Source organism: Schistocerca piceifrons, chromosome X (assembly GCF_021461385.2).
Source record: "Schistocerca piceifrons isolate TAMUIC-IGC-003096 chromosome X, iqSchPice1.1, whole genome shotgun sequence".
Taxonomy (NCBI): domain Eukaryota; kingdom Metazoa; phylum Arthropoda; class Insecta; order Orthoptera; family Acrididae; genus Schistocerca; species Schistocerca piceifrons.
The window spans coordinates 25,664,764-25,688,872 of record NC_060149.1 but is presented as its reverse complement, the minus strand read 5'-3'; the positions used below and the strand labels follow the sequence as shown (position 1 = coordinate 25,688,872).

General features: G+C 41.9%; 1 protein-coding gene and 1 pseudogene across 1 annotated transcript in view; one reads left to right on the top strand and one right to left on the bottom strand.

Annotated features, from left to right (window-relative positions):
- Positions 1-24,109, bottom strand: part of LOC124722068 (SH3 domain-containing protein 19) — a 106,546-nt gene that overhangs the window by 60,766 nt on the left and 21,671 nt on the right. Inside the window, exon 4 of the mRNA XM_047247267.1 lies at positions 676-1,464. Coding sequence (XP_047103223.1) covers positions 676-1,464 — 789 coding nt within the window. The remainder of the gene's footprint in view (positions 1-675; positions 1,465-24,109) is intronic.
- LOC124724040 lies at positions 14,879-14,996 on the top strand (annotated as a pseudogene).

Here is a 24,109-nt window from a genome sequence, read left to right as displayed (position 1 = left end):
ATGCTTTTCTAATGCTTTCATTTTTCTCTCACAATTTTAGGCCCTGCTTGTCTTAAATTCCAATTTTCTGCAAAGTGGATCTGGCAACACATATCCGAAGCAATGGCACTCCAATCGGCAGCTGTCAGTGGAACGAACCAAAGGGAACATAACATGGTGCCATAGCTGATTGTGATGCTTGCATTGTCACCAGTCTATTGTGTACTGTCAGACATATGGCCACTAGCGAAAGCAGACACATCGTATATAAACATCAATGAATCTCTACAAAACTTGTTACGTAGTCCCTACCACCCATCCAATGGGCACTGAGAACTTGTCACGAAAGATAAGTTCGACCACAATATGTACAATATGGCAGACCATGGGTTTTTTTTTTAACTACAAGATGATCCTCTGTATCCATTCAATCCATTCACCAACACCAGTTTCTCTGAGTAGTGCAAATAGGAACCTCCCAACAACATGCCTTTCAGTCACACAATCCTCCTGGTCCAAAACACTGTTATTTCTATAATGCATTCTATTTGATTTATTCTTCTAATTTACTCCTATCATTTCTTTTCCATTTCCTTCAAGAATCCCAGCAAAGAGAACTTTAGTTCCAAGATCATGGGAGACAATGGCTACTTGTTAATACCAGTTTTGAAAAAATATCAATTTGCAAGAACGTACCTGTGGTAGTGGTTTAGGTGGAACTGGTGGTGCAATTTTCGCCAGCTCTTCTACAACTTCAGGTGGCGGCGGGGGTGGTGGAATGGAAGGCATCGGTGGTTCCCAGTCATCTTGGTCCTCGTAATCACTGGTCTCTTCAGTTTCTTGAGTGTTCAGCTTCACAGAAGTGTCAGACAATGTGAGTGCCGAAAATGCGTGCTGCAGTGAGTGACTTTGAAATTTTTTCTCTGTTGCTCCATTTTGTACAAGTTTTGGAGGCTGTGTAGACCGATTTGGTTTAGGACGGATAATAGTCGGCACTGACCCATACAAGGGTGCACTTTTTAGTGTAGAAGGAGCTGGTGGAATTGGCTTACTAAGCTCATCAAACCAGGAGCTAGTGTTCAACTTCTGTACAGGGAAACTCGCACTATGTACCATCTGTTGCGGTGTCTGCGGAGGTGGTGAGAATGGGTCTTGCTGTGTTACTTTCCAAGGATCATTTTGTTCATTTGCTTGTGGCTTTGTAGATGTTGAAAGCCAGAAATCAAAGTCTTCTTCAAAACCACTTTCAAATATTGAAGCATTACCGCCAATTGCTGTGTTATTAGAAAATGAGCCATCGCTTCCGAAACTATTAACACTAACACCATCACTGCTTGAGCGGCTGGTAGGCGAGGGAGAATATGGTCGGCAGCTTCCTGATAATGATGTTGCATGATTCTTTTGATTGTTAGGCTTGCTCCTGTTGGAGGTATTTGTACGTTGGTATCTTGTGAACAACCCGACAAAACGTCCTTGTGACGACACCTGAAATCAAAATTTTTTGAAGCTAATGAACGGGATCACCAACAATTACAATAATTTTTTTAATACTTTAAAATTAAAAATATGATACATTTATAGGAAAGTTCTGGCATGCGCACACGCGCACGCACGCACGCACGCACGCACACACACACACACACACACACACACACACACACACACGTGCACCTACATTGTGCTGGCTGAACACACAAGCTGGAACTGCAGTGAGGCAGGTGGGCTGGGCTGCGGCACTGGATCAGGTGGATGATGACTACGACAATGATTTGAGGTGAGGGGCACTCAACATCATGGTCATCAGCCCCCGACGAAAAGTCAGCATGCCAATCTCGTGGAATGGGACGAAGGCTTTCCCCGAGCAATTTATAAAATACTAAAGTCTGCCTCCCTTCCCCACCAATTTAGGATGAAGCCTGACTGTTCACAAAATTTTACCACTCTTGTAACATTGGAATCAGTATCAGTCAGGATGGTGGGTAGATCTCCATTGAGACAGGGTTGCCCTAATATCAGTATATAAGACACATGTTTCCAAAATATGCTGAACTGATAGTCTCACACCACGAACTGCACAGAGGGGTGGATCCTCCCACCGGGGGAGGAAGCCCTGTATTAAAGGGATATATCCAATGTGCAGTCTGATAAGCAGCACCTCCTTCCAGCAGTGAGGTTGACATGAAGCTCACCATGCCTGTGTGGTCGATTTGAGCGACTGCTGTTTGTTTTTTGTCACCTGCAACCATTCAGTCTCCCACTGATTCATGATGTGTGTGTCAGAAAATGAGATGATGGCTTGCAATGGGATGGGACATTGACAGACAGCACCATTCCGACATGCTTCTTTGGTGACTTTGTCAGCCATGTTGTTTCCCTGCATCGGTATGTGACCGGGTACCCAGCAAAAGATCATCTCCTAGCCATGGTGCTGGAGCTGCTGTAAGGAATCATGGATGAGTTGAATCAGCTGGTATACTGGATACATTTGGTAAAGAGCTTTTAGTGCACTAAGCGAGCCGGAACAGACAAGAAACCTTGTATGGTGATGTCTGTTAATCCTCTCCAGTGCCATCAGAATGCTACATAATTCCGCATCATAATTTTCAAAGTGTTCCAGAAGATGCACTTTAAAAACCCTGTCAGTAGAAGATTGCAAAGCCATCCACAAACAGAGCATTTGACAGGGCTCCTGACTGTGGAGGAAATGCCACTGATAGCAATGGCCAACAATGTGACATTAAGGACCTGCCTTGGGGTATCCCATTCTCTTGAATACAGCAGTCAGACAAGGCATTGTCAATGTAATATTGAAAATGCTTGTCCTCAAGAAAAAATTGGATAAGAACTGGCAAGCATCCATGTAGCCCCATTCATGTAGTTGGCAAAGAATGTTTTATCTCAGGCTGATACTGATCTTCGGCCTGACATGGCTGCTTGTCCTGTTTCAGAGGTTGCCCCTCAGTCTGCAAGATCCGGGCGGTCGCAGAGGGTGGGCTTACTGGTAGTTGGGAGCTCCAACGTCAGGCGCGTAATGGGGCCCCTTAGGGATATGGCAGCAAGAGAGGGGAAGAAAACCAATGTGCACTCCGTGTGCATACCGGGGGGAGTCATTCCAGATGTGGAAAGGGTCCTTCCAGATGCCATGAAGGGTACAGGGTGCACCCATCTGCAGGTGGTCGCTCATGTCGGCACCAATGATGTGTGTTGCTATGGATCGGAGGAAATCCTCTCTGGCTTCCGGCGGCTATCTGATTAGGTGAAGACTGCCAGTCTCGCTAGCGGTATGAAAGCAGAGCTCACCATCTGCAGCATCGTCGACAGGACTGACTGCGGACCTTTGGTACAGAGCCGAGTGGAGGGTCAGAATCAGAGGCTGAAACAGTTCTGCGACCGTGTGGGCTGCAGATTCCTCGACTTGCGCCATAGGGTGGTGGGGTTTCAGGTTCCGGTGGATAGGTCAGGAGTCCACTACACGCAACAAGCGGCTACACGGGTAGCAGGGGTTGTGTGGCGTGGGCTGGGCGGTTTTTTAGGTTAGATGGCCTTGGGCAAGTACAGAAAGGGCAACAGCCTCAACGGGTGCGGGGCAAAGTCAGGACATGCGGGAACCAAGCAGCAATCGGTATTGTAATTGTTAACTGTCAAAGCTGCGTTGGTAAAGTACCGGTACTTCAAGCACTGACAGAAAGCACCAAAGCTGAAATCGTTATAGGTACAGAAAGCTGGCTGAAGCCAGAGATAAATTCTGCCGAAATTTTTATAAAGGTACAGACGGTGTTTAGAAAGGATAGATTGCATGCAACCGGTGGTGGAGCGTTCGTCGCTGTTAGTAGTAGTTTATCCTGTAGTGAAGTAGAAGTGGATAGTTCCTGTGAATTATTATGGGTGGAGGTTACACTCAACAACCGAGCTAGGTTAATAATTGGCTCCTTTTACCGACCACCCGACTCAGCAGCATTAGTGGCAGAACAACTGAGAGAAAATTTGGAATACATTTCACATAAATTTTCTCAGCATGTTATAGTCTTAGGTGGAGATTTCAATTTACCAGATATAGACTGGGACACTCAGATGTTTAGGACTGGTGGTAGGGACAGAGCATCGAGTGACATTATACTGAGTGCACTATCCGAAAATTACCTCGAGCAATTAAACAGAGAACCGACTCGTGGAGATAACATCTTGGACCTACTGATAACAAACAGACCTGAACTTTTCGACTCTGTATGTGCAGAACAGGGAATCAGTGATCATAAGGCCATTGCAGCATCCCTGAATATGGAAGTTAATATGAATATAAAAAAAGGGAGGAAGGTTTATCTGTTTAGCAAGAGTAATAGAAGGCAGATTTCAGACTACCTAACAGATCAAAACGAAAATTTCTGTTCCGACACTGAGAATGTTGAGTGTTTATGGAAAAAGTTCAAGGCAATCGTAAAATGTGTTTTAGACAGGTACGTGCCGAGTAAAACTGTGAGGGATGGGAAAAACCCACCGTGGTACAACAACAAAGTTAGGAAACTACTGTGAAAGCAAAGAGAGCTTCACTCAAAGTTTAAACGCAGCCAAAACCTCTCAGACAAACAGAAGCTAAATGATGTAAAAAGTTAGCGTAAGGAGGGCCATGCGTGAAGCGTTCAGTGAATTCGAAAGTAAAATTCTATGTACCGACTTGACAGAAAATCCTCGGAAGTTCTGGTCTGACGTTAAATCAGTAAGTGGCTCGAAACAGCATATCCAGACACTCCGGGATGATGATGGCATCGAAACAGAGGATGACACGTGTAAAGCTGAAATACTAAACACCTTTTTCCAAAGCTGTTTCACAGAGGAAGATTGCACTGCAGTTCCTTCTCTAAATCCTCACACAAACAAATAAATGGCTGACATCGAAATAAGTGTCCAAGGAATAGAAAAGCAACTGGAATCACTCAACAGAGGAAAGTCCACTGGACCTGATGGGATACCAATTTGATTCTACACAGAGTACGTGAAAGAACTTGTCCACCTTCTAACAGCCGTGTACCGCAAGTCTCTAGAGGAACGGAAGGTTCCAAATGATTGGAAAAGAGCACAGGTAGTCCCAGTCTTCAAGAAGGGTCGTCGAGCAGATGCGCAAAACTATAGACCTATATCTCTGATGTCGATCTGTTGTAGAATTTTAGAACATGTTTTTTGCTCGAGTATCATGTCATTTTTGGAAACCCAGAATCTACTATGTAGGAATCAACATGGATTCCGGAAACAGCGATCGTGTGAGACCCAACTCGCTTTATTTGTTCATGAGACCCAGAAAATATTAGATACAGGCTCCCAGGTAGATGCTATTTTTCTTGACTTCCGGAAGGCGTTCGATACAGTTCCGCACTGTCGCCTGATAAACAAAGTAAGAGCCTACGGAATATCAGACCAGCTGTGTGGCTGGATTGAAGAGTTTTTAGCAAACAGAACACAGCATGTTGTTCTCAATGGAGAGACGTCTACAGACGTTAAAGTAACCTCTGGCGTGCCACAGGTGAGTGTTATGGGACCATTGCTTTTCACAATATATATAAATGACCTAGCAGATAGTGTCGGAAGTTCCATGCGGCTTTTCGCGGATGATGCTGTAGTATACAGAGAAGTTGCAGCATTAGAAAATTGTAGCAAAATGCAGGAAGATCTGCAGCGGATAGGCACTTGGTGCAGGGAGTGGCAACTGACCCTTAACATAGACAAATGTAATGTATTGCGAATACATAGAAAGAAGGATCCTTTATTGTATGATTATATGATAGAGGAACAAACACTGGTAGCAGTTACTTCTGTAAAATATCTGGGAGTGTGCGTGCGGAACGATTTGAAGTGGAATGATCATATAAAATTAATTGTTGGTAAGGCAGGTACCAGGTTGAGATTCATTGGGAGAGTCCTTAGAAAATATAGTCCATCAACAAAGGAGGTGGCTTACAAAACACTCATTCGACCTATTGTGGGATCCGTACCAGATCGGGTTGACGGAGGAGATAGAGAAGATCCAAAGAAGAACGGCGCGTTTCGTCACAGGGTTATTTGGTAACCGTGATAGCGTTACGGAGATGTTTAACAAACTCAAGTGGCAGACTCTGCAAGAGAGGCGCTCTGCATCACGGTGTAGCTTGCTCGCCAGGTTTCGAGAGGGTGCGTTTCTGGATGAGGTATCGAATATATTGCTTCTCCCTACTTATACCTCCTGAGGAGATCACGAATGTAAAATTAGAGAGATTAGAGCGTGCACGGAGGCTTTCAGACAGTCGTTCTTCCCGCGAACCATACGGGACTGGAACAGGAAAAGGAGGTAATGACAATGGCATGTAAAGTGCCCTCCGCCACACACTGTTGGGTGGCTTGCGGAGTGTAGATGTAGATGAGGTCGTGGAGCAGTGTCTCTGGCCACACACAAAGCTGATTCCACTTCCCACACAGAGAATGGAAGGTTGTAGACTTCCTCACTGTATGAGAAGAAATTGAGCTCCTCATCTGCACAGTCCTATGGAACACCTGAAGAAGGAGCTTATCTGGATGACATAATGATAGTAAAAAAGTGTTCAGCTAAAACCTCAGCCATGTCTTCTGGCGTGTCGACCGACACCCCATTACTTGACAAGGCTGTAAGGGGACATGTACTTCTCTTGCCTGAAATCTGCCTTATTTGGGGTAAACACATCTCTTGGTTTATTAGTTACATAAAACATACACTCAACAGCAAAAAAATGGACCACTATAGACAAAATGGTAGAAAAATTGGACCATTTGGCAATAGCAGCAAAAAAACTGGGCCAGGGTGTGACATCAGAGAGACAAAGTGGATCATTGATTCAGTAAACGTGAGATATCCGACACTCACTCTGTACTCACCTATGCCCGATGTGACAGGGATTGCTTAATTTACAGCATAGATTGTAGACCTGACAATGTTTGAATCACAGTAACAGCACCTGGATGTCAATAAATATGTGGCACAAAAGCTATAAAAAGACTAAGAATGTGCTTATAAAGGCTCACTATATACCAGGGGTTGTCAAGTAATTTTAGATGGGGTCCGGATACTTTTGAAAATTTTTATCAAGGTCCAGAAGAAAAACCTCAAATTCCTTACTGTCTGTGATGAAGAGCAGCACGAGACCTCATAAAATTAATCAGCTTGATCAGCCTGTCCAATACTTCTTTCAGAGTCACACTAAGATTAGTCTTCCACTCTTAGCCTGAATGGTATATACCAGTGGTTGGCAACTGGTGGACCGCAGCTCACATCCAGACCATGGAAGGTCAAAAGCTGGCCTGGCAAAAATATTTTTCTGTAGATAACAATTCATTTGAGCGCCATCCTTATAATTTTTTCTATTCGGATGAAGTTAACTGCTGAATAATTAGAATTCTTAATGGTCAGTTATCAAACTAAACTCAGCCCAAACAGGTCATCAAGACCCAATGGTACCGACTGGCCACTATGTCATCCTCAGCTCACAAGCATCACTGGATGCGGATATGGACACGTGGTCAGCACACCACTCTACCGGCCGTATGTCAGTTTACGAGACCAGAGCTGCTACTTCTCCATCAACCTCTAAAAGCTCTATTAAATTGGAGAAGGTATATGCAGTTAAACGCCACTTTTTGTGCACCTAGTAACTCGAACAACAGCTTACAGTTACTTTATGAAACTTTGAGCGAGTTTTACTTGGCATCGGCTATATTTGACAATGAAGAGCTTCATTAGCAGTGTGACTCCTTTGTGGTGCTGCTCCTTTGGTGTGCAGCAGCATACACTTTGACACAGAAGTAGCTCCTTTGCTGTGCACCAGCACGTGCTGCGTCGGGCGCCTTTATTTTTATAAAAAATTAATCTAAATAAAGTACACAAATTTTATTCCCACTTCATCAGTAGTTGCCGTGATCTCATACAGACCGTTTTGTTATTACTGAGGATTATAACGTTTCTTTAACATCAATACACGTCCTAAAAAGCATAAGGTTGTTAGTGGAAATAGGAAGCTTTTAATTAAGTTGACTGAACAATATTGCTTTATGCTAATTGATAGGCCTGGAGCTCTTCCAATTTGCCTCACATGCTCTTGTTGAAAGAAACAGTTTAAAGCAACACTACAAAGCAACTCATCTGCAGTTCCATAAAAATTTTCCTTTAGGTAGCAAAGCTTGTCAAGAAAAACTCCAAGCATAACTAGCTTCTTACAAAAAAAAAAAAAGGCTGGCCTTCCTAGTTCACTCTATGAGCGAGGAAGAAAATTCTGCAGAATCAGCGATGCGTTTGTGTTGGGCACTTCCTAAACACCAGAAGCCATTTTCAGATTTAAAAAAAAAGACGTTGTTGCTGCAGTTGAAGGTATTCCATTGTCGGCAAGAAGTAATACAAGGAGAACTGAAATTTTGGCTGCTGACAATAAAAGTAGTTTGCTCGAACTTCTGCAGAAGGCACCCCCCTTGCTACATTATACAGGGTGTAAACAGGGACAAGGAAAAAAAATTCCCGGATTATTCCCGGATTTCTCCCAGATATCCCGTTTAAAAAATATACTTTATCCCGGGCGGAAATACACTTTTTCTGTGCTAAGAGACAGTAGATTTTCCCTCGGAACTGTGAAACTTATCAATCCTTTGAATGGTTAACGTTTTATACAATCGCGTAGAACTTCCTGAAAAAAAGAAAGAAAAAAAAAAAGAAAGAAAAGACGGGGCAGAGAAGTTTTGGAGAGACTTTTCATAAAAAAGGAGAGAAGTTTTGGAAAGACCTTTGATTTGCAGCAACATATTACGCTGCATATTTTTGTATTACGAAAGTATAAATTCTAATTGCACCAAACACAGCGCATTAGTTTCCGGAGCATTGAAACCAAGGTTGCGATGTCCTTTTGTAAGCGAGTCATATCTCAAGCCACGAGATCTCGCCAGCCGATGACAGCAGCTATCCAGAGCATAGCACACGTCTTATAGTCAGCCAATAGCAAGATCACTGGTTACATGCGAACACACAAGAGGAAAAGTTAACGGTTTACATTAATGTACACAGTAGCGTATATCTACAAGAAAAGCTAAGCTTTCACATATAATATTGGTCTCCAACACTCTACAACAGAAGCTTAGCTTTCACATCTAATATTGATCTTTTTTGTGTGTGTTATACTTTAAGATACATCACACAAATGTGCCAGTAAATTTAAAATTATGACATAAATGTCTCGGCTTGAAATTCTTGTAAGTGGCTGGTCCTCAAAAAGTTCAGTTTCGAACGCTCTGTGATTTAGAAATCCATCCCACTTTCTCACACGTAACATAATTCATCTTCAGTAAAAAGAAATTTACTTTGAAAGTAAAGCTTTTCTAACTACCGTTCGCAATACTATCCGGAGACTGTTAGAAATAGGTTCGATTTACCAGTTGCCAGGAAACAGGCATTATTGTGCGTCTGCAACTACAGTGGTGTAGGAGGCCCGCATGTTCGTATGTATAAAGCACTAAGAGAGCTTACATTACACAATAAAAGAAACAGGCCATCAGAGGATACTCTAAAGGGCATCGGAATTTCGTAAACCATACTAAAATACATAATTCGGCTTGAAGCGGAAATTGGCTTTTTCCAGATTCACAATGAAGCAGGTCCCATCTGATATTAAGCTTTTCAGTGTGGTTTTTGGGATGTAAATTTTCTTGGCGTACCAGTACTGTACGATCTCATTTTTGGTTCTTTATTATGGCATAATTCCATACATGGCAGACGATGATAACGTGCACTTGAAATTCAGCGAACAGTTGGAACTAGCCAATACTGTAGAAAGAAACACTTAGTTTCAAATAAAATGATTGCCTCAGCGGAAAGATTAATAAAGCCAAATTCCCTTAGCAAACTTGCAAAAATAACTTCACTGTTCTGCAAGGCGATTAATGCTTGACTCCTACTAACTTGGAAATAAAATAAAATAGGAAAACTGAAATTAATAATATATTTTTGTCCTCCGTAATTATATGAATGTATTTTAATTCACATGATAGCTCCTGGCCACAGAAATCCGTTTTGTTTTCATTTGACGTGGGAGCTGTACACGAAGAGAAGCAGCGAAATCACTTAACGTAAAAACGGGTCACGTGGAGACTAGCCCCCTCCCCACTGCAACTCAGACAACTCTGTGCAAGCACGAATCTGGCAGCTAGGGCGCGCGAGAAAAATTTTTCTCGTTTGCATCTGGCTGCTTGCTGCTACTACCGATACAGGTAACAGCCAAACTTCAAGTAGCGGGAAGCGGGAGAAGGTATTGCTTATAAGCGAGTCAAATGCGTATGCGCAACAGACCGCTGGCAACTGGTCAAACAAACCTCAATGTGAACAGTTGTTACGTCATGCTCATCACAAGCAGTTTATTGTTACGAAGAATTACAGTCTGCACCCTACGGCCTTTGACATATTTTTGCTATTTGCAGACGCTTGTGCGTGCACGGTGTTTTGCTGTTGTAAATTGCACATTTCCTTTGTCACTAAAGTTTTATTTTTTTCCCTCTCGTTTATATTTTATTGCTGCATTATCATTCTCCAGTAGCAGGATACAATAACATCCTTTGCTAGAGAATCAATTCTGCAATCAAAACTACAAAAATTTAACTGAAAGCTAAAACAATGAAAAATTCCCGGAATTCCGAAAAATTCCCGGGTTTTTCCTGGTTTTCTCCCGGATGAAAAAATTCCCGGGTTTTTCCCGGATTTCCCGGTTGTCCCGGGTCGTATACACCCTGATTATAGCTCTAGATGAATCATGTGACATTTTTGACGAAAAATAAATGTCCATTTTCATACAGTTTATGGAGACAAAGTACAGAATTTACGGAAGAATTGTTAACAATATTGCCAGTGAAAGGCAAGACTCACAGAGAAGATTTAGTCAAGACTTTTGATGACTTCATGACAAAATCAAACATTAGTTATGATAAAATGGAGTCTCTTTGAAATGACAGGGCCCCAGCAATGATCAGCAAAGAAAAAGGCAGAACTTTATTTTCTAAAGCCACTCCTATCTATCTTCTGCAACTTGAAATGATAAGTTTCCACATTTTGGAATGATGATTAAAGCCACAAAATTACATTCTATCACCATATAGAGCCATTTGTTCAATGAGACTACTCTCACATTTCTTCCTCGTGGCACAATGGATAGAAGAGTGGAATGGTAACCTAAAGGTGCGGAGTTCAAAGCTACATGGTTCCATTATTTTTATCGCTTATGCAAACTTACTAGAAACAAAAAGACGGCAATATTTTGAACAATGTTAAACCAAAATATGCATTTTCTTGTGAGAAAACTGAAATAACTGCTTACTGCATAGCAGCTTCGCAATAATTTCCATAGTTTTCTTCAAGTAGCTAGAGTCACAAACAATGTGGTGTCTTACAGCAGAGAAAAAATCCAACAATAAAAGCAACATTTGGGGAGCTATTCTTAAAAGATAGAATGGATCATCAAACCATTACAAATTCAGGATAAGAAATGTTATAAATTAGTACAGCTAACCTAATATTTACGTTACTATCTCTAACTGTTTAAAGTACTGGTTACAATTTCGCAACAAATTAATGATAGAATATTTCTACCAAAAGCAAACAAGTAAGAATGTAGCAAGTACTTCTGTGCCTACATACAGCCATTAAAGCCCTCGAGAATGGGGAATATTATCATATTAGTAACACAATGTTACTGGATCTCCAAACAGTCTGAACATATTAAATGTAATCTATTCAGTCCCTTAGAGACTGCTAGGAAAAATATGCCCACAATTAAATGCTTCCAGAGAAGTTTGAACTCAGATGTTCGAATCTCGAGCAGTGACATGTGTAGTTAATCAATTTAAAGCTCAGTATAGTTCGTTCAGCACAAACCAAACACTGTAGAAAAGAATGAAGCCAAATGGTACATCACAATGCCCAATTATATACCAATACAGCTCACATGTCACATGAACGGATCTATTATTTCACTTCCCATTACCATGCTTGTATACAATCCAGAACAATATCGACACTGTGAAATGTAGTTCCACAAACTTTTCTTTGGCAAAAATGTCTCCAGTTTCTTCATGGGGTTTTAAATATTATTCAGGTTTTCGCCATACATTGTTTATGTCTTGAGCACAAAGTGTGGGACACCGCATATCATGTCGAAGACGATGCAATTATTTACATACAAATTAACAACATACTAACTGCCCAAAAAGGAACAGTGAGAAGGGAAAGATGAGGAAGACGATGGTGAGGTGAGCGGCAATCTTGTGATAGACCATTATGGCAGTGACGGCACAGGACACAGAGCTGTAGAAGAAGTCGTGTGAGGCACTTGAACAATAGCAGAACTGTAACTGTTAGTAACAAACATAACAAATAAACACAGATAAACAAATGAATGCACCACTGGATGTCAACACTCACACTCAGGATTTAAATCGAACTGTTGACCTCTTCGTAACTGTAATATGCCCGTCGTGCTAATTGTCAATGGATGTCTGTAAATGAGGTGTTGTCAAAGGTGTTTATGATGTATGCCAGACAAAGCATCTTAATCCGATGATGATTTCTCTCTCTTGTCATGCTGATGATGTCAAAGGTGTTTAAAGAAATTTTCTTTGACCTCACAGACTGTCCTCTGATGTAAGCGTAGTAGCGTGTGCAAGGGATTCAACAAACATCTGCAGTGTGCAGATGAACTGACTTACCAGCCACACCTGTCGCATATCTGGAACATTCAGGAGTTCTTAGATATCCTGTATTCACATCACAACTATTAAATGGCTGTAACATGTATTGTTAAAGCCATAAAGTTAAAGCCATAAAGTTCACCTCAAGGACAATTGTGGGAATGGAAGTTGTCTGTGTATTGGGAACTGTGAATTAAATATCAACCCATGTGATGGATGGAATCTCAGAATGTCAACAGTCTATCCCTAGACTTGATCTCTGGACCCAATACGTGCATGGCTTCCAGGACAAACCAACAACAGCCTGACATACATTTCATATATGTTTGCCGTAACTATTTCCAGTACATCTGATTCTTTGTCCTGTTGCTTGAGAATTCAATGTTGGACATATGTGTGTTACAATGGTTCAGTCTTGGACCAAATTTGAACTAGCAACCTCTGTCTTAGATCCATCTGCAACATGTGTTTGGCCAGATAGACTTTTCCGCTGTCAGACTCCAACACATGTCTGCTATAACCACTAATTACTGGTATTTAGCACCTTTACAGCACAGTTATCAAGTGTTTGTTAAAACTCCAGAATGTTTCTTAAGAACTAGTTAACAAATTTTTATTCAGGGACAAACATGGGTATGCATAAATGAACATAAACTCAAGACAAATAGTCCAAGTCATTGATGGGACTTAAACACTCGACATCTGATAAAGTGCCTCTATCTTGGCCTATGCAACGTTCGTAGGCTGGAGCCATACAGGTTTACAGGCTGACTTATAGTGGCAAGTCTGTCACCACTGTTGCTCTTTTTGATGGCAACACATTTACTTCCGCCCCAGGCATCTGAAAAAGAGCAGCAAGCAGAAAAAATATTGCGGGCAGTCAGACACAATGGCTCTGCACAAGCGTTCCATTGGAGGCAGAGTCAATGCTCTGATCGATTCAATTAAAGATGCTGGAAGGGGGTGTGGCATGCCACACGCTACCACAAAGAGATGGTGGAAGAATGTGTTGAAAGATGCAATACCTGCAGACTCGGGCAGTAAGAGACTGACTAGGAACACAGCAGGACGACACAGAACTTGTGCGTAAGAGGTGACAGCTTCCGTTCCTAAATGTGACGTTGTTGCTGCAAGAGACCAACTTCCCAGTTTCAGTGACACAATTTGCCCAAGGCTGCAGCAGCTGGACTGCACACATGGAAGCAGATCTGCTTTAAAACAGGAACTCGGAGACGAAAATGTGTTGTACCGACTGGCGTTGTAAGAGTGCCATCTGAATATGGTGTGGGAAAATGTAATTTTTACAGATGACAAGATGTTTTCCATGAGCCACAATGGCCTGGGGCATAGTTAACAGACCACGAGGGACAAGACATCGCAAGGAATAAGTATTTACAATAAGAAGAAGTGGCCAGATATCAGTTCTCTGCTGGGGTTGGATTTCTGTAAGAGTAGCAGGAAAGCTTCATAGAATTTCGGGGAACACTTGATAGCAGGCAGTACGGCCACATATTGAAGAATGTGATGTTGCCTTCAGTGTGAACACTACATAGTGAAGGTGGATTCACGCTACAGGAAGATCATTCACCTGTGCGTAAGTCCACATTCGTTCAGCAGTAACGGTCCAACTTGGATATTAATGACATGAACTGGCTGCCAAAGGCTGCTGATATAAATCCCATAGAAAATATTTGGGTACAGTTAGCAGGAACAATGTCAGAGAACTGGCCACAAAACCAACCAGTTACAGCTGATGCCCTTCGGGACTATGTGCTCCTGAGGCCTGGGAGGAAGCTGCCTGTTCTATCAATTACATCCAACACCTCATTAATTCCATGCCAAAATGCATGATTGATGTCAGAAATAATGGGGATTTTTGGACAAAATATTAGAAAACTGAAAGCATTTTATTTTCTTTACTTGTTCTTCTGTCAATTTTCTGTCAGCGAGAGGCAGTGGAACATCATTTGGCAATGGAAAAACATCAAATACAAGATAAAAAAATGAGTTAGTTTTCCTCTATGTCACCACCTTTTAATTAAAATAAATTTCTTTTAATTTTATGTTTTGAATACTAAATTATCAGTACTTGCTCTCAGCCTACATATGTTGAAAGGAATACATCAAGAGGGCCTCTTTTAAGGCTATTTTTTGTTATTTCAAATTCATCTCTCTATTAGCCTGTATTGCCAATGGCCTTGCTGCAGTGGTAACACCAGTTCCTATCAGATCACCGAAGTTAAGCACTGTCAGGTTGGGCTAGCACTTTGATGGGTGACCATCTCGTCCACCAAGCGCTGTTGGCAAGTGGGGTGCCCTTGTGAGACAAATTGAGGAGCTACTTGATTGAGAAGTTGAGGTTCTGGTCTCGTAAAGTGAAATACAGCCAGGAGAGCAGTGTGCTGACCACATGTCCGTCCATATCCGCATCCAGTGACACCTGTAGACTGGGGACGATACGGCGGCCGATCAGTACCATTGGGCCTTCACGGCCTGTTCGGGTGGAGTTTAGTTTAGTTTTATTAGCCTGTATTGGTGTACCCGCTTGATCCTTGATCCTCCGAAAAATTTCTTCTAATGTTTACTAATATTTGTTCACATTCAATATCCCCTACCACCCCTCCTCCCCCCAACCTGCTCCCTCATGTACACACACACACACACACACACACACACACACACACACACACACAGAGAGAGAGAGAGAGAGAGAGAGAGAGAGAGAGAGAGAGAGAGGGCTTAACATCCATAGAGTTGCAGAACACAGTGACCACTTTCAGTAGCATATAGTTTTCTCCAGACAGCTATTTGGGATCTATGGTGATTGGACAAGCTACATGTCGAGTACGGAATGACTGAAAGAAGACATGTTTCTGTGCCCAAGCGTACAGGTTCATCAGCAGTTTCCGACTTATTATGGCTTGTTTTGAGTAACTGCAGAGATGCAAGACATTACAGCAGTAGCTCCCAGTAGTGATGGCTAGTCAGCAGTTTTGTAGTCTCAAGTAGTAACATGGAATGTGGAGATGTAGAAGGAGCTGGCATTGTTAACTGAAGGCAGCACATCATGAAAATCATTAGCGGTTGGCAACTTCTTAAAAAAGGAACGAACTATATTGTTTCCATGGGAGCTGACGTGCTTGATTTCCTGTGACTGTTGGATCTTTCTTGTTCTTGTGCTTTGAACGTTGGTCTAGAGATTTTTTTTTTCCTTCTTCTCAGAGTTTTGATGCCCCTATAATTTGGAGTTAAGTGGAGACCAGTACAGCAAATAACTAGTGACGGGAGTTGATTTTTGTCATGAGGGTCGTTAAACTTTGAAAATAACATATTATTTTGAGATTTTGAACATGGCTGAGCTATAGCAACTGTGCATGCAAGAGCTTCAATGGAACAGAAACAACAGCCAACCAGTTGCAAAATACAGGTTTATTAAACCTTGAAGATATTAAATCTTCAAAATCTTGAAATTTGCACCTTCCCAAGTATCCAAAGCTGCATCTAAATATATGGACATTAAGCTGAAAATTGTAAAAGCAAGTCCTACATCATCTGAAGAAGATGGTTTTAAAAAAGTCGAAACAATGGTCAAGGTTTAATGGACCTTTATTTTGCTACCAGTTGGCTGTTATTTCTAATATATCACTTTGTTTAACTGGCTTCTGTGGTTTACTGAAATTTCGATGACATTGCAGGATGCTACGTGGGGTCATGTGAATAATGTCTCTGTTTCATGTTTTAGATTTCCCTATGACTTTTTCATGTTTGTTCATAATGATATTACCTGGAAGGTTGCTAGCTTTAACGTCTATTGGTCATTCTGGTTTTGCACTAGTTGCCTACCCAATGTTTTCAGTTAAAAGAGGACAGGTAAATATCAATATCTGTAGACAGTAAATGTGCTGAAGAGTTATCTTGACATTAGTGTACAGACTTTATGGCTGTTTTGGGATATGCTGAATGTTTCAGTGGTCCAGATCAAACAATGAGCGTCACCTCATTTAACTAAAATTTCCACATAACACAGTAGCCTATTCTAGCAATTAGTCCTCCACAAGTCTAATATAAATATAGTGCTGACCTAGGAAAGTCGTTAATATGAAACTATCGGGCAATACATTATGGAGGAATTGCACTAACTGCGAGGCACTGCTTTGCAACTGTGCCCCACGGTCTGCTAGGTGAACCTCTTATTGGTCCCCCCCCCCCCCCTCTCTCTCTCTCTCTCTCTCTCTCTCTCTCTCTCTCTCTCTCTCTCTCTCTCTCTCTCTCTCTGTCTGTTATAAGTGTAGTGAAAATTAAAGAGCTTATTCATCTGAAGATTTTCGCTTTTATCAACAAACATCAGTAATGACTGTTTTGCAATCATAACAGGGGTGAAGCTACTTTTCGTTGTTCTGATTATTTTACACTGAGGTGATATAAACCATGAGATACCTCCTAATATCGTGTTAGACCTCCTTTTGCCCAGCATAGTGCAGCAACTTGACGTGACATGGACTCAACACGTTGTTGGAAGTCCCCTGCAGCAATATTGAGCCATGCTGCCTCAACAGCCATCAATAATTGTGAAAGTGTTGCCAGTGCAATGTTTTGTGCATGAACGAACATCTTGTTTATGTCCCATAAATGTTCGATGGCATTCCTATTGGGTGACAGGGTCCAGAATGTTCTTCAAATCAACCACGAACAATGACGGCCTGGTAACATGGCGCACTGGCAGACATAAACATTCCATCATTATTTGGGAACATGAAGTCCATGAATGGCAGCAAATGGTCTCCCAAGTACCCAAACATAACTATTTCTAGTCAATGGTCAGTTCAGTTGGACCAGAGGATCCATTCCATTCTGTGTGAACACAGCCAACACCATTATGGAGTCACCACCAGCTTGCACAGTTCCTTGTTGACAACTTGGGTTTGTGGCTTTGTGGGCTCTGAGCCACACTCAAACCCAACCATCAGCTCTTACCAACTGAAATCGGGACTTATCTGACCAAACCACAGTTTTGCAGTTGTCTAGGATCCAACCAATATGGTCACGAGCCCAGGAGAGGTGCTGGAGGCAATTTCGTGCTGTAAGCAAAGGTACTCATGTTGGTTGTCTGTTGCCATAGCCCATTAACACCACGTTTTACCACACTGTCCTAACGGATATGTTCGTCATATATGCCACACTGATTTCTGTGGTTAATTCACGCAGTGCTGCTTGTCTGTTAGCAATGATATATCTCCACAAACACCACTGCTCTCGATTTTTAAGTGAAGGCTGTTGGCCAATGCAATGTTCATTGAAAGATGTAATGTTTAAAATTTGGTGGTCTAAGCACACATTTGTCAGTGTGGATCTCGGAATACTGAATTCCCTACCAATTTCCAAAATGGAATGACTTTTGCAATAGCTCCAATTACCATTCTGTATTCAAAATCTCTTAATTCCCGTCATGTGGCCCTAATCAAGTCATAATCCTTTTCAAATCAATCATTTGAGTACAAATGACAGGTCCACCACTGCACAGAGATCTTATACGTTGTGTACGTGATACTACTGCCATCTGTGTATGTGCATATTGCTATCGGTTGTCTTTTGTCACCTCAGTGTGGACCGAATAACAGTTTTACTTTAGAATGACATATTAAAAACTGTACTGTCAGTGTATTGGGTTCATTTTACAATCCCTGTTTTCTTTCCTTTATGCACCTGCAGTCCACTTTTTTGGTGATGGGGCATGGTTTACTTTCACAGTGCACTTCAACGATATGAGATATTATAGTACTTGTACCTTATGGAATTTCACAGTGGATCTCCATTTTTTGCAATCAGTGCTCTGTTATTGTCTTCTCACTTATGTTCCTCTGTTTTGGGGGTAGTGCCAAATATACGATTATCCAGAAATACCCTTTGTAAGTCTATATAGCTCAAGCAATGTTTCAGTGCACATAATGCTTACACTACAACCACTGTAGATGCTGCAAGAAAGTGAATCACATCTGGTGAAAGTTATTTTCAGTTTGTGGTATGCTTAAGAAAGGAAAACAATAACTGTGACACGTATTGATTTATGATTTTGAGCTTGCAATTTGCGAATCTCAGTGTCATTAGTATCTATGCTCTAAAACCTAAGCCTAGTTATAGAAAGGCGAGTAAAAGTCATTGGCTTATACTTTTGATGTTTTAGCCCTGGATCAACTCTGTGGTGCATCTTTGATATATGAGCCCTACTTCTCACATTTAAGCCTGCTCAGGGGTAGCCATCAGCCAAGCAAATATATTATTCCTGTGGCTAGTATAGCCCTGAAGCCGACTACGAGTGCTTTCTGCTTGCTTTGTTACAAAATAAGTGACTTAGCTAGTAATTAAAGCATTTTTGTTGTCTATTCTATAGTATTTACGTGCATTAGTGTCAGATACACACGATAAATTAAAGGCTTCAGTTTTTATTTGCATCTGAATAAGATAAGCAAAGTTTCTATTTAGGACAGTTCCGGGTGTACGCAAATGTTTGTTTACATTCTTAACTGACGTTAAATACGCGGGATTATCAATTAATTCAGTGCACAATACTCAGTATTTGTGATTATTAGTCATTTAGGCTCGATACTTTGAAGGTAGCAGTTTTTATACTATTTATTAGGAATAGTGATACTGACAGTGATTTATAACCTCACTTGTATACTTTTGACTAGCACAACCTGCGACCGTTAACAGTTGAGCAAACGTAAAATATGTGGTAAATTAGTATTACACTACAATATCTGAGTAAATCAGTGTTACAATACAACTTCTGCGCCCTTCTTACATATGGTTTAGTTAGCAGAAAGCTAAAACTCACCTCGTCGTCTACTTAAATTCCTTAGCTTGTTGTGGGCTTTAGTGATCGTGTACTGTAAACCCATCAGTTCTAATAAAGTAGAATTTGTATTTGTACTTTACATTCTGAACTCTAATTGTTAGCTAAAGGTTTTGTTTTGTACCTGTATCTGTCAGTGTACAATACCCAGTGTTTACGTTTATTAGTGCCATTTAGACTCGGCACATTTAAGGTAGCAGTTTTTATAGTTTTATTAGGTCACTTTCACATGTACGTAAATGCTTGTTTAAATTACAAATACGAGGGATAATCAGTAGGTTCAGCTTACCGTAGGTCACTGTTTAATTGGTTTATAATATTCACTAGATAGCCCCCTAACAGTTTACTGTAGGTCACCGTCTTATTCTTTAGTATTCACTGAATAGCCCCTAGCAGGAAAATAAGCACCAGATCTTGCTTCTACCATAAATTTTTATTTTCATTATAGAGTGGCCTTTCCGCCAACTAGAGTGTAGCTGTTAACCTTGTGTGACAGTAGGTTTCCTTAAGTTTTTTTATAGTAAATCGGATAGGGACTGTGTCTGTTGTGTGCAGATGCAGGAGGAGTTGGTCACAGTCCAAATGCAGCTGGAAGCTTTGTTGGCCACAGTCAACAAGCTCCAGAGTACCACCTTGAAGTGCGTGGGGATGGGGTGCCTGGGGCAGCCTCTGCTGTACTAGATGTGCAGGGGAGGATATCACAGCTCTCTGTCACTGAGCCAACCTCAGGTGCGACTGAGCCGGCCGGCCCACTCTCACCTCAGTGTGGGTGGCAGAGTATGTTGAGGTCTCGAGCCTCAAGGTGAAGGCTGCATGGGGGACGCAGGCTCCTGCCAAATCCCATGCACTTTGCTAATAGGTTCAGTGTGCTATCTGATGTTGAGGCGGGGGGGGGACTGAGGACTGAGCCGGATCAGAATGCACCTTCTGCCAGGATGGTGGCCGCTCCTTCAGCAAGGTCCAGACAGGCACATGGGGGTAGGGATTTGTTAGTTATTGGGAGCTCCAATGTTAGGCGGGTCATGGAGTCCTTCAGGAGCATAGCAGCTAGGGCAGGGAAGAGGGGGGGGGGGGGGGGGGGGGCTTGTCCGGGATGTGGAAGAGGCTCTTCCAGTGGCTATCGAGCATGCGGGGTGCAGCCAGCTGCAGATAGTTGCACATGTCGGTACCAACTATGCCTGTCGTCAGGGTTCCGAGGAAATCCTTGGGTTCTTTCGACGGCTGGCTAAATTGGTGAAGGCGGCCTCCATCTCTCGAGGAGTGGAAGCCAAGCTGACAATCTGCAGCACTGTACCCAAGGTGGACCGGGCTCGTCTGGTTTGGAGTGGTTTTTGCCCCATGCAGAGTGGAATTGCAGATGGTTTTGTTGTTTCAATTACTACAGGGAATGTACAAAAAGTTATTGATAGTTATATTGCTGATGTTGAGGTAGAAACAATACAGACACAGTTAGAAGTAGGGCTAACAGAGAAAAAGAAAGAGGAGACAAGTTCGCAGAGTGTATTATCAAGTCAATAGGGCTGTATTTGTTGAAGAGTATATGCCAGAAGTTAAGAAAATGCCACAAGTGCTGGGTCACAGCATTGCAGGGCAAGCAGTTGATGTGTGCAGCAAGCTGTTTACAACACAGCCACAGTCTGGTGTATATGATGAGTATGAAGTGGGTGAAGGGGTCAACGCAAGCCTGAAAGTAAACATTCTGACTGAACATCATGCCGAAGTTAACCTTTGGTGACAGAAAGCTATTGCCAGTGTAGAGTTGTCAAGAAGTATATCTAGTGTATAACATAAACCAGTTAAACCATGTACAGATACATTAAGGAGTAATTCACATCGTGCAGTGCCACCAAGCACCAGAAAGCTGTTTTGAATGTAAGGAGTGCTGCAGTGGGAGGAATAAGCTAAGAAGCTGGGCCATGTTTGTTGAAGTTGACATGTTAAGGATAATTTATTAACAAAAAAGGGAGTGTCATTTTTATTTTATATGTGTAGAATGGAGATTTAGAAGTTGTTTTTGTTTAAGAATGGCGACAGGCCTAGTAATCAAATATGTTTCGTATTATTTGAGATAATGAGCAGGGCAAGGGACCATACAAATGTGAAGAGATCACACAGTACAAGCGAGAAACAAGTTCATAGACTTTAAGGATTAATGTAACAACTGTGTAATGTTTAAGAGTTGAGAGTTAAGTAGTTAAGTGCTTGTTTTACAAATTAATGGTAATCACAGTAGAGATCTGGGTTGGAGCAAGACCTGAGGGACCAGGTCTTCTCTGTGGAAGGGGCTGGGTAGTGCCACTACACAGTCTTTGAGCAAAAATGGTAAGTCTTTATCAAAACTAATGATAAGTAGTGTGGTAGCTGCTGTGGATTATTGAGTAGCAGTCAGTAGCTGCCAGCGTGGTGACATGAGGGTGACAATAAAAGACATGCAAAGGGATTAAAAAGCTGGGATAGCCAAGTGCAGCAGTAAACTGTATCACACAGTGGTAACCATGTAACGAAATGCACACCAGAGGCACAAAAATAAGTCTGAATTTCGAGATGGGATCACTTCTTGTCGCCAAAAACCAACGAGACCAACACAATGGCAGGGCTCTATGCCAACCAATAAACGACTGGGCATCACCAGCAGCAGCCATGGGTTCCAGACCAGGCTGCACCTGCAGCCAGTACTAAGTCCTTCACAGGACTTTGTGCCACAGACCCACTGACCTGCCGTCCATTCCTGCAGCTGGTGATGCAGAGTTCCTAGAGGGATTTTGCACCACAGCACCAGCCATTGTCCGACTTCTCCCAGAGGGCTGCCAGTCATACCCCAAGCACAGCCGTCTTTGCATGCCGTCACAGTGACATAAGTTCAAATGGTTCAAATGGCTCTGAGCACTACGGGACTTAACATCTGTGGTCATCAGTCCCCTAGAACTTAGAACTACTTAAACCTAACTAACCTAAGGACATCACACACATCCATGCCCGAGGCAGGATTCGAACCTGCGACCGTAGCAGTCGCGCGGTTCCGGACTGCGCGCCTGGAACCGCTAGACCACTGCGGCCGGCAGTGACATAAGTATAGCGCAGGGCCATGCGGGCTCCACATCAAGGAAAAAAGTGTGCTGCTGGTGTCAACAGCCATGGCTTGTAAAGGTTGCCGGCCTACCAAAGACCTCTTTGTCAGCTCAGCAGCCAGGACAGATGCTGCCACCCATAAGTCTGCACCGGCCAGAGACAACAGTGAGACATGAGGTTGCCTCACTACGTCATGCGTGGAAGCCAATAAATGTCATTCTTAACTGCCAACAATGTCTCCACTGCGCCCACCAACTGAACACTCACCACTGAATCCTAAACTATTCTTTCTTCTGACATGCCTATAGTGTCAGCTACTTTGTACCTTAACACTGTTGGTTGTTCTACTGAACAGCACACTTATCAACATTCTCTCCAGCAGTTGCAGTTTTGGGGCACCTTTCATCTGAATTATATTTTAGATAAGTATGACCACATTTGAATTTGAGTGCCCATTTCTGAACTGTTGAAATGAAGCAGCAGACTGCTTGTAAACCTTTATGAGTACTGGATGAATTTCTATTGGTGTTAAACTGTCTCATCTGTGCCAGGCAGAGAACTTTTTACATGGCCGTTAAAAGTGAAGGGGTCTCTAAAAGTTGACTGTATTGAAAAATAAGAGCATTATTTACCTAGAAAGGTTTTGCACCGTAAAGCCAAGAAATTCTATCATTGATCTTATAGGCTTATTGGCAAAGCTCCAAGAATCTTTTACTTATCAACTTTAATTCATTGTTTGTTTCTCTGATTTCGTGGGAATTTCTTACCCAAAGCTACTATCAGGACAATGTCTACAGATATGGCTCACTGATTAATGAACAAACCAAAATAAAGAAACAGAAACCTCCAGTACTATAACATACATATGAGTATTATATTTCAGCAAATTGTTCTCAGCTAATATAAAGAACATCTGCACAGAATGAAAGGAGCACTGCAAGAAACCCTTATTTTTAAAATTTGATGTTCTCATCCAATTAAAGAAAAAATTATTCGAGTCCTACTGAAAATGTAATCTGCAAAATAGTTTTGCTGTTTCTGTGTAATTGTAAAGGAAATGATACCCAGCATCAAATATTTTTTTCCTAGTGACCACTACAGCTCTTATGAATGAGTCCACAGTACTAACCATAAATCTCAGAAGGGTACTGGTAGAGGGATGGTAAGGTGAAGGGTTAATGAAGATCAGGAACACACACTACAGATGGTTTTGATGGCTCTTTTCCTAGCTAAGGGTATCCTTTGCAAAATGACAAGGGTTTCCTGAAAAATATAGTATTGTAGGACCCAACAAGAAACTAGCTTTCATGTTTCATCATCCACAAAAGTGGGGTTATCCTTAATGAAGAGAAGTTTGTGCATAAAATACGGAACTAAATACAACCAATATAGTTTACTTTTTATCCCTGTATTACAAATTTCAAATACTCTGCTTATAATTATTTGATAATCACTTCTTCATTTTCACTTTGGCCTGGGAGACCATATGCATTCTCT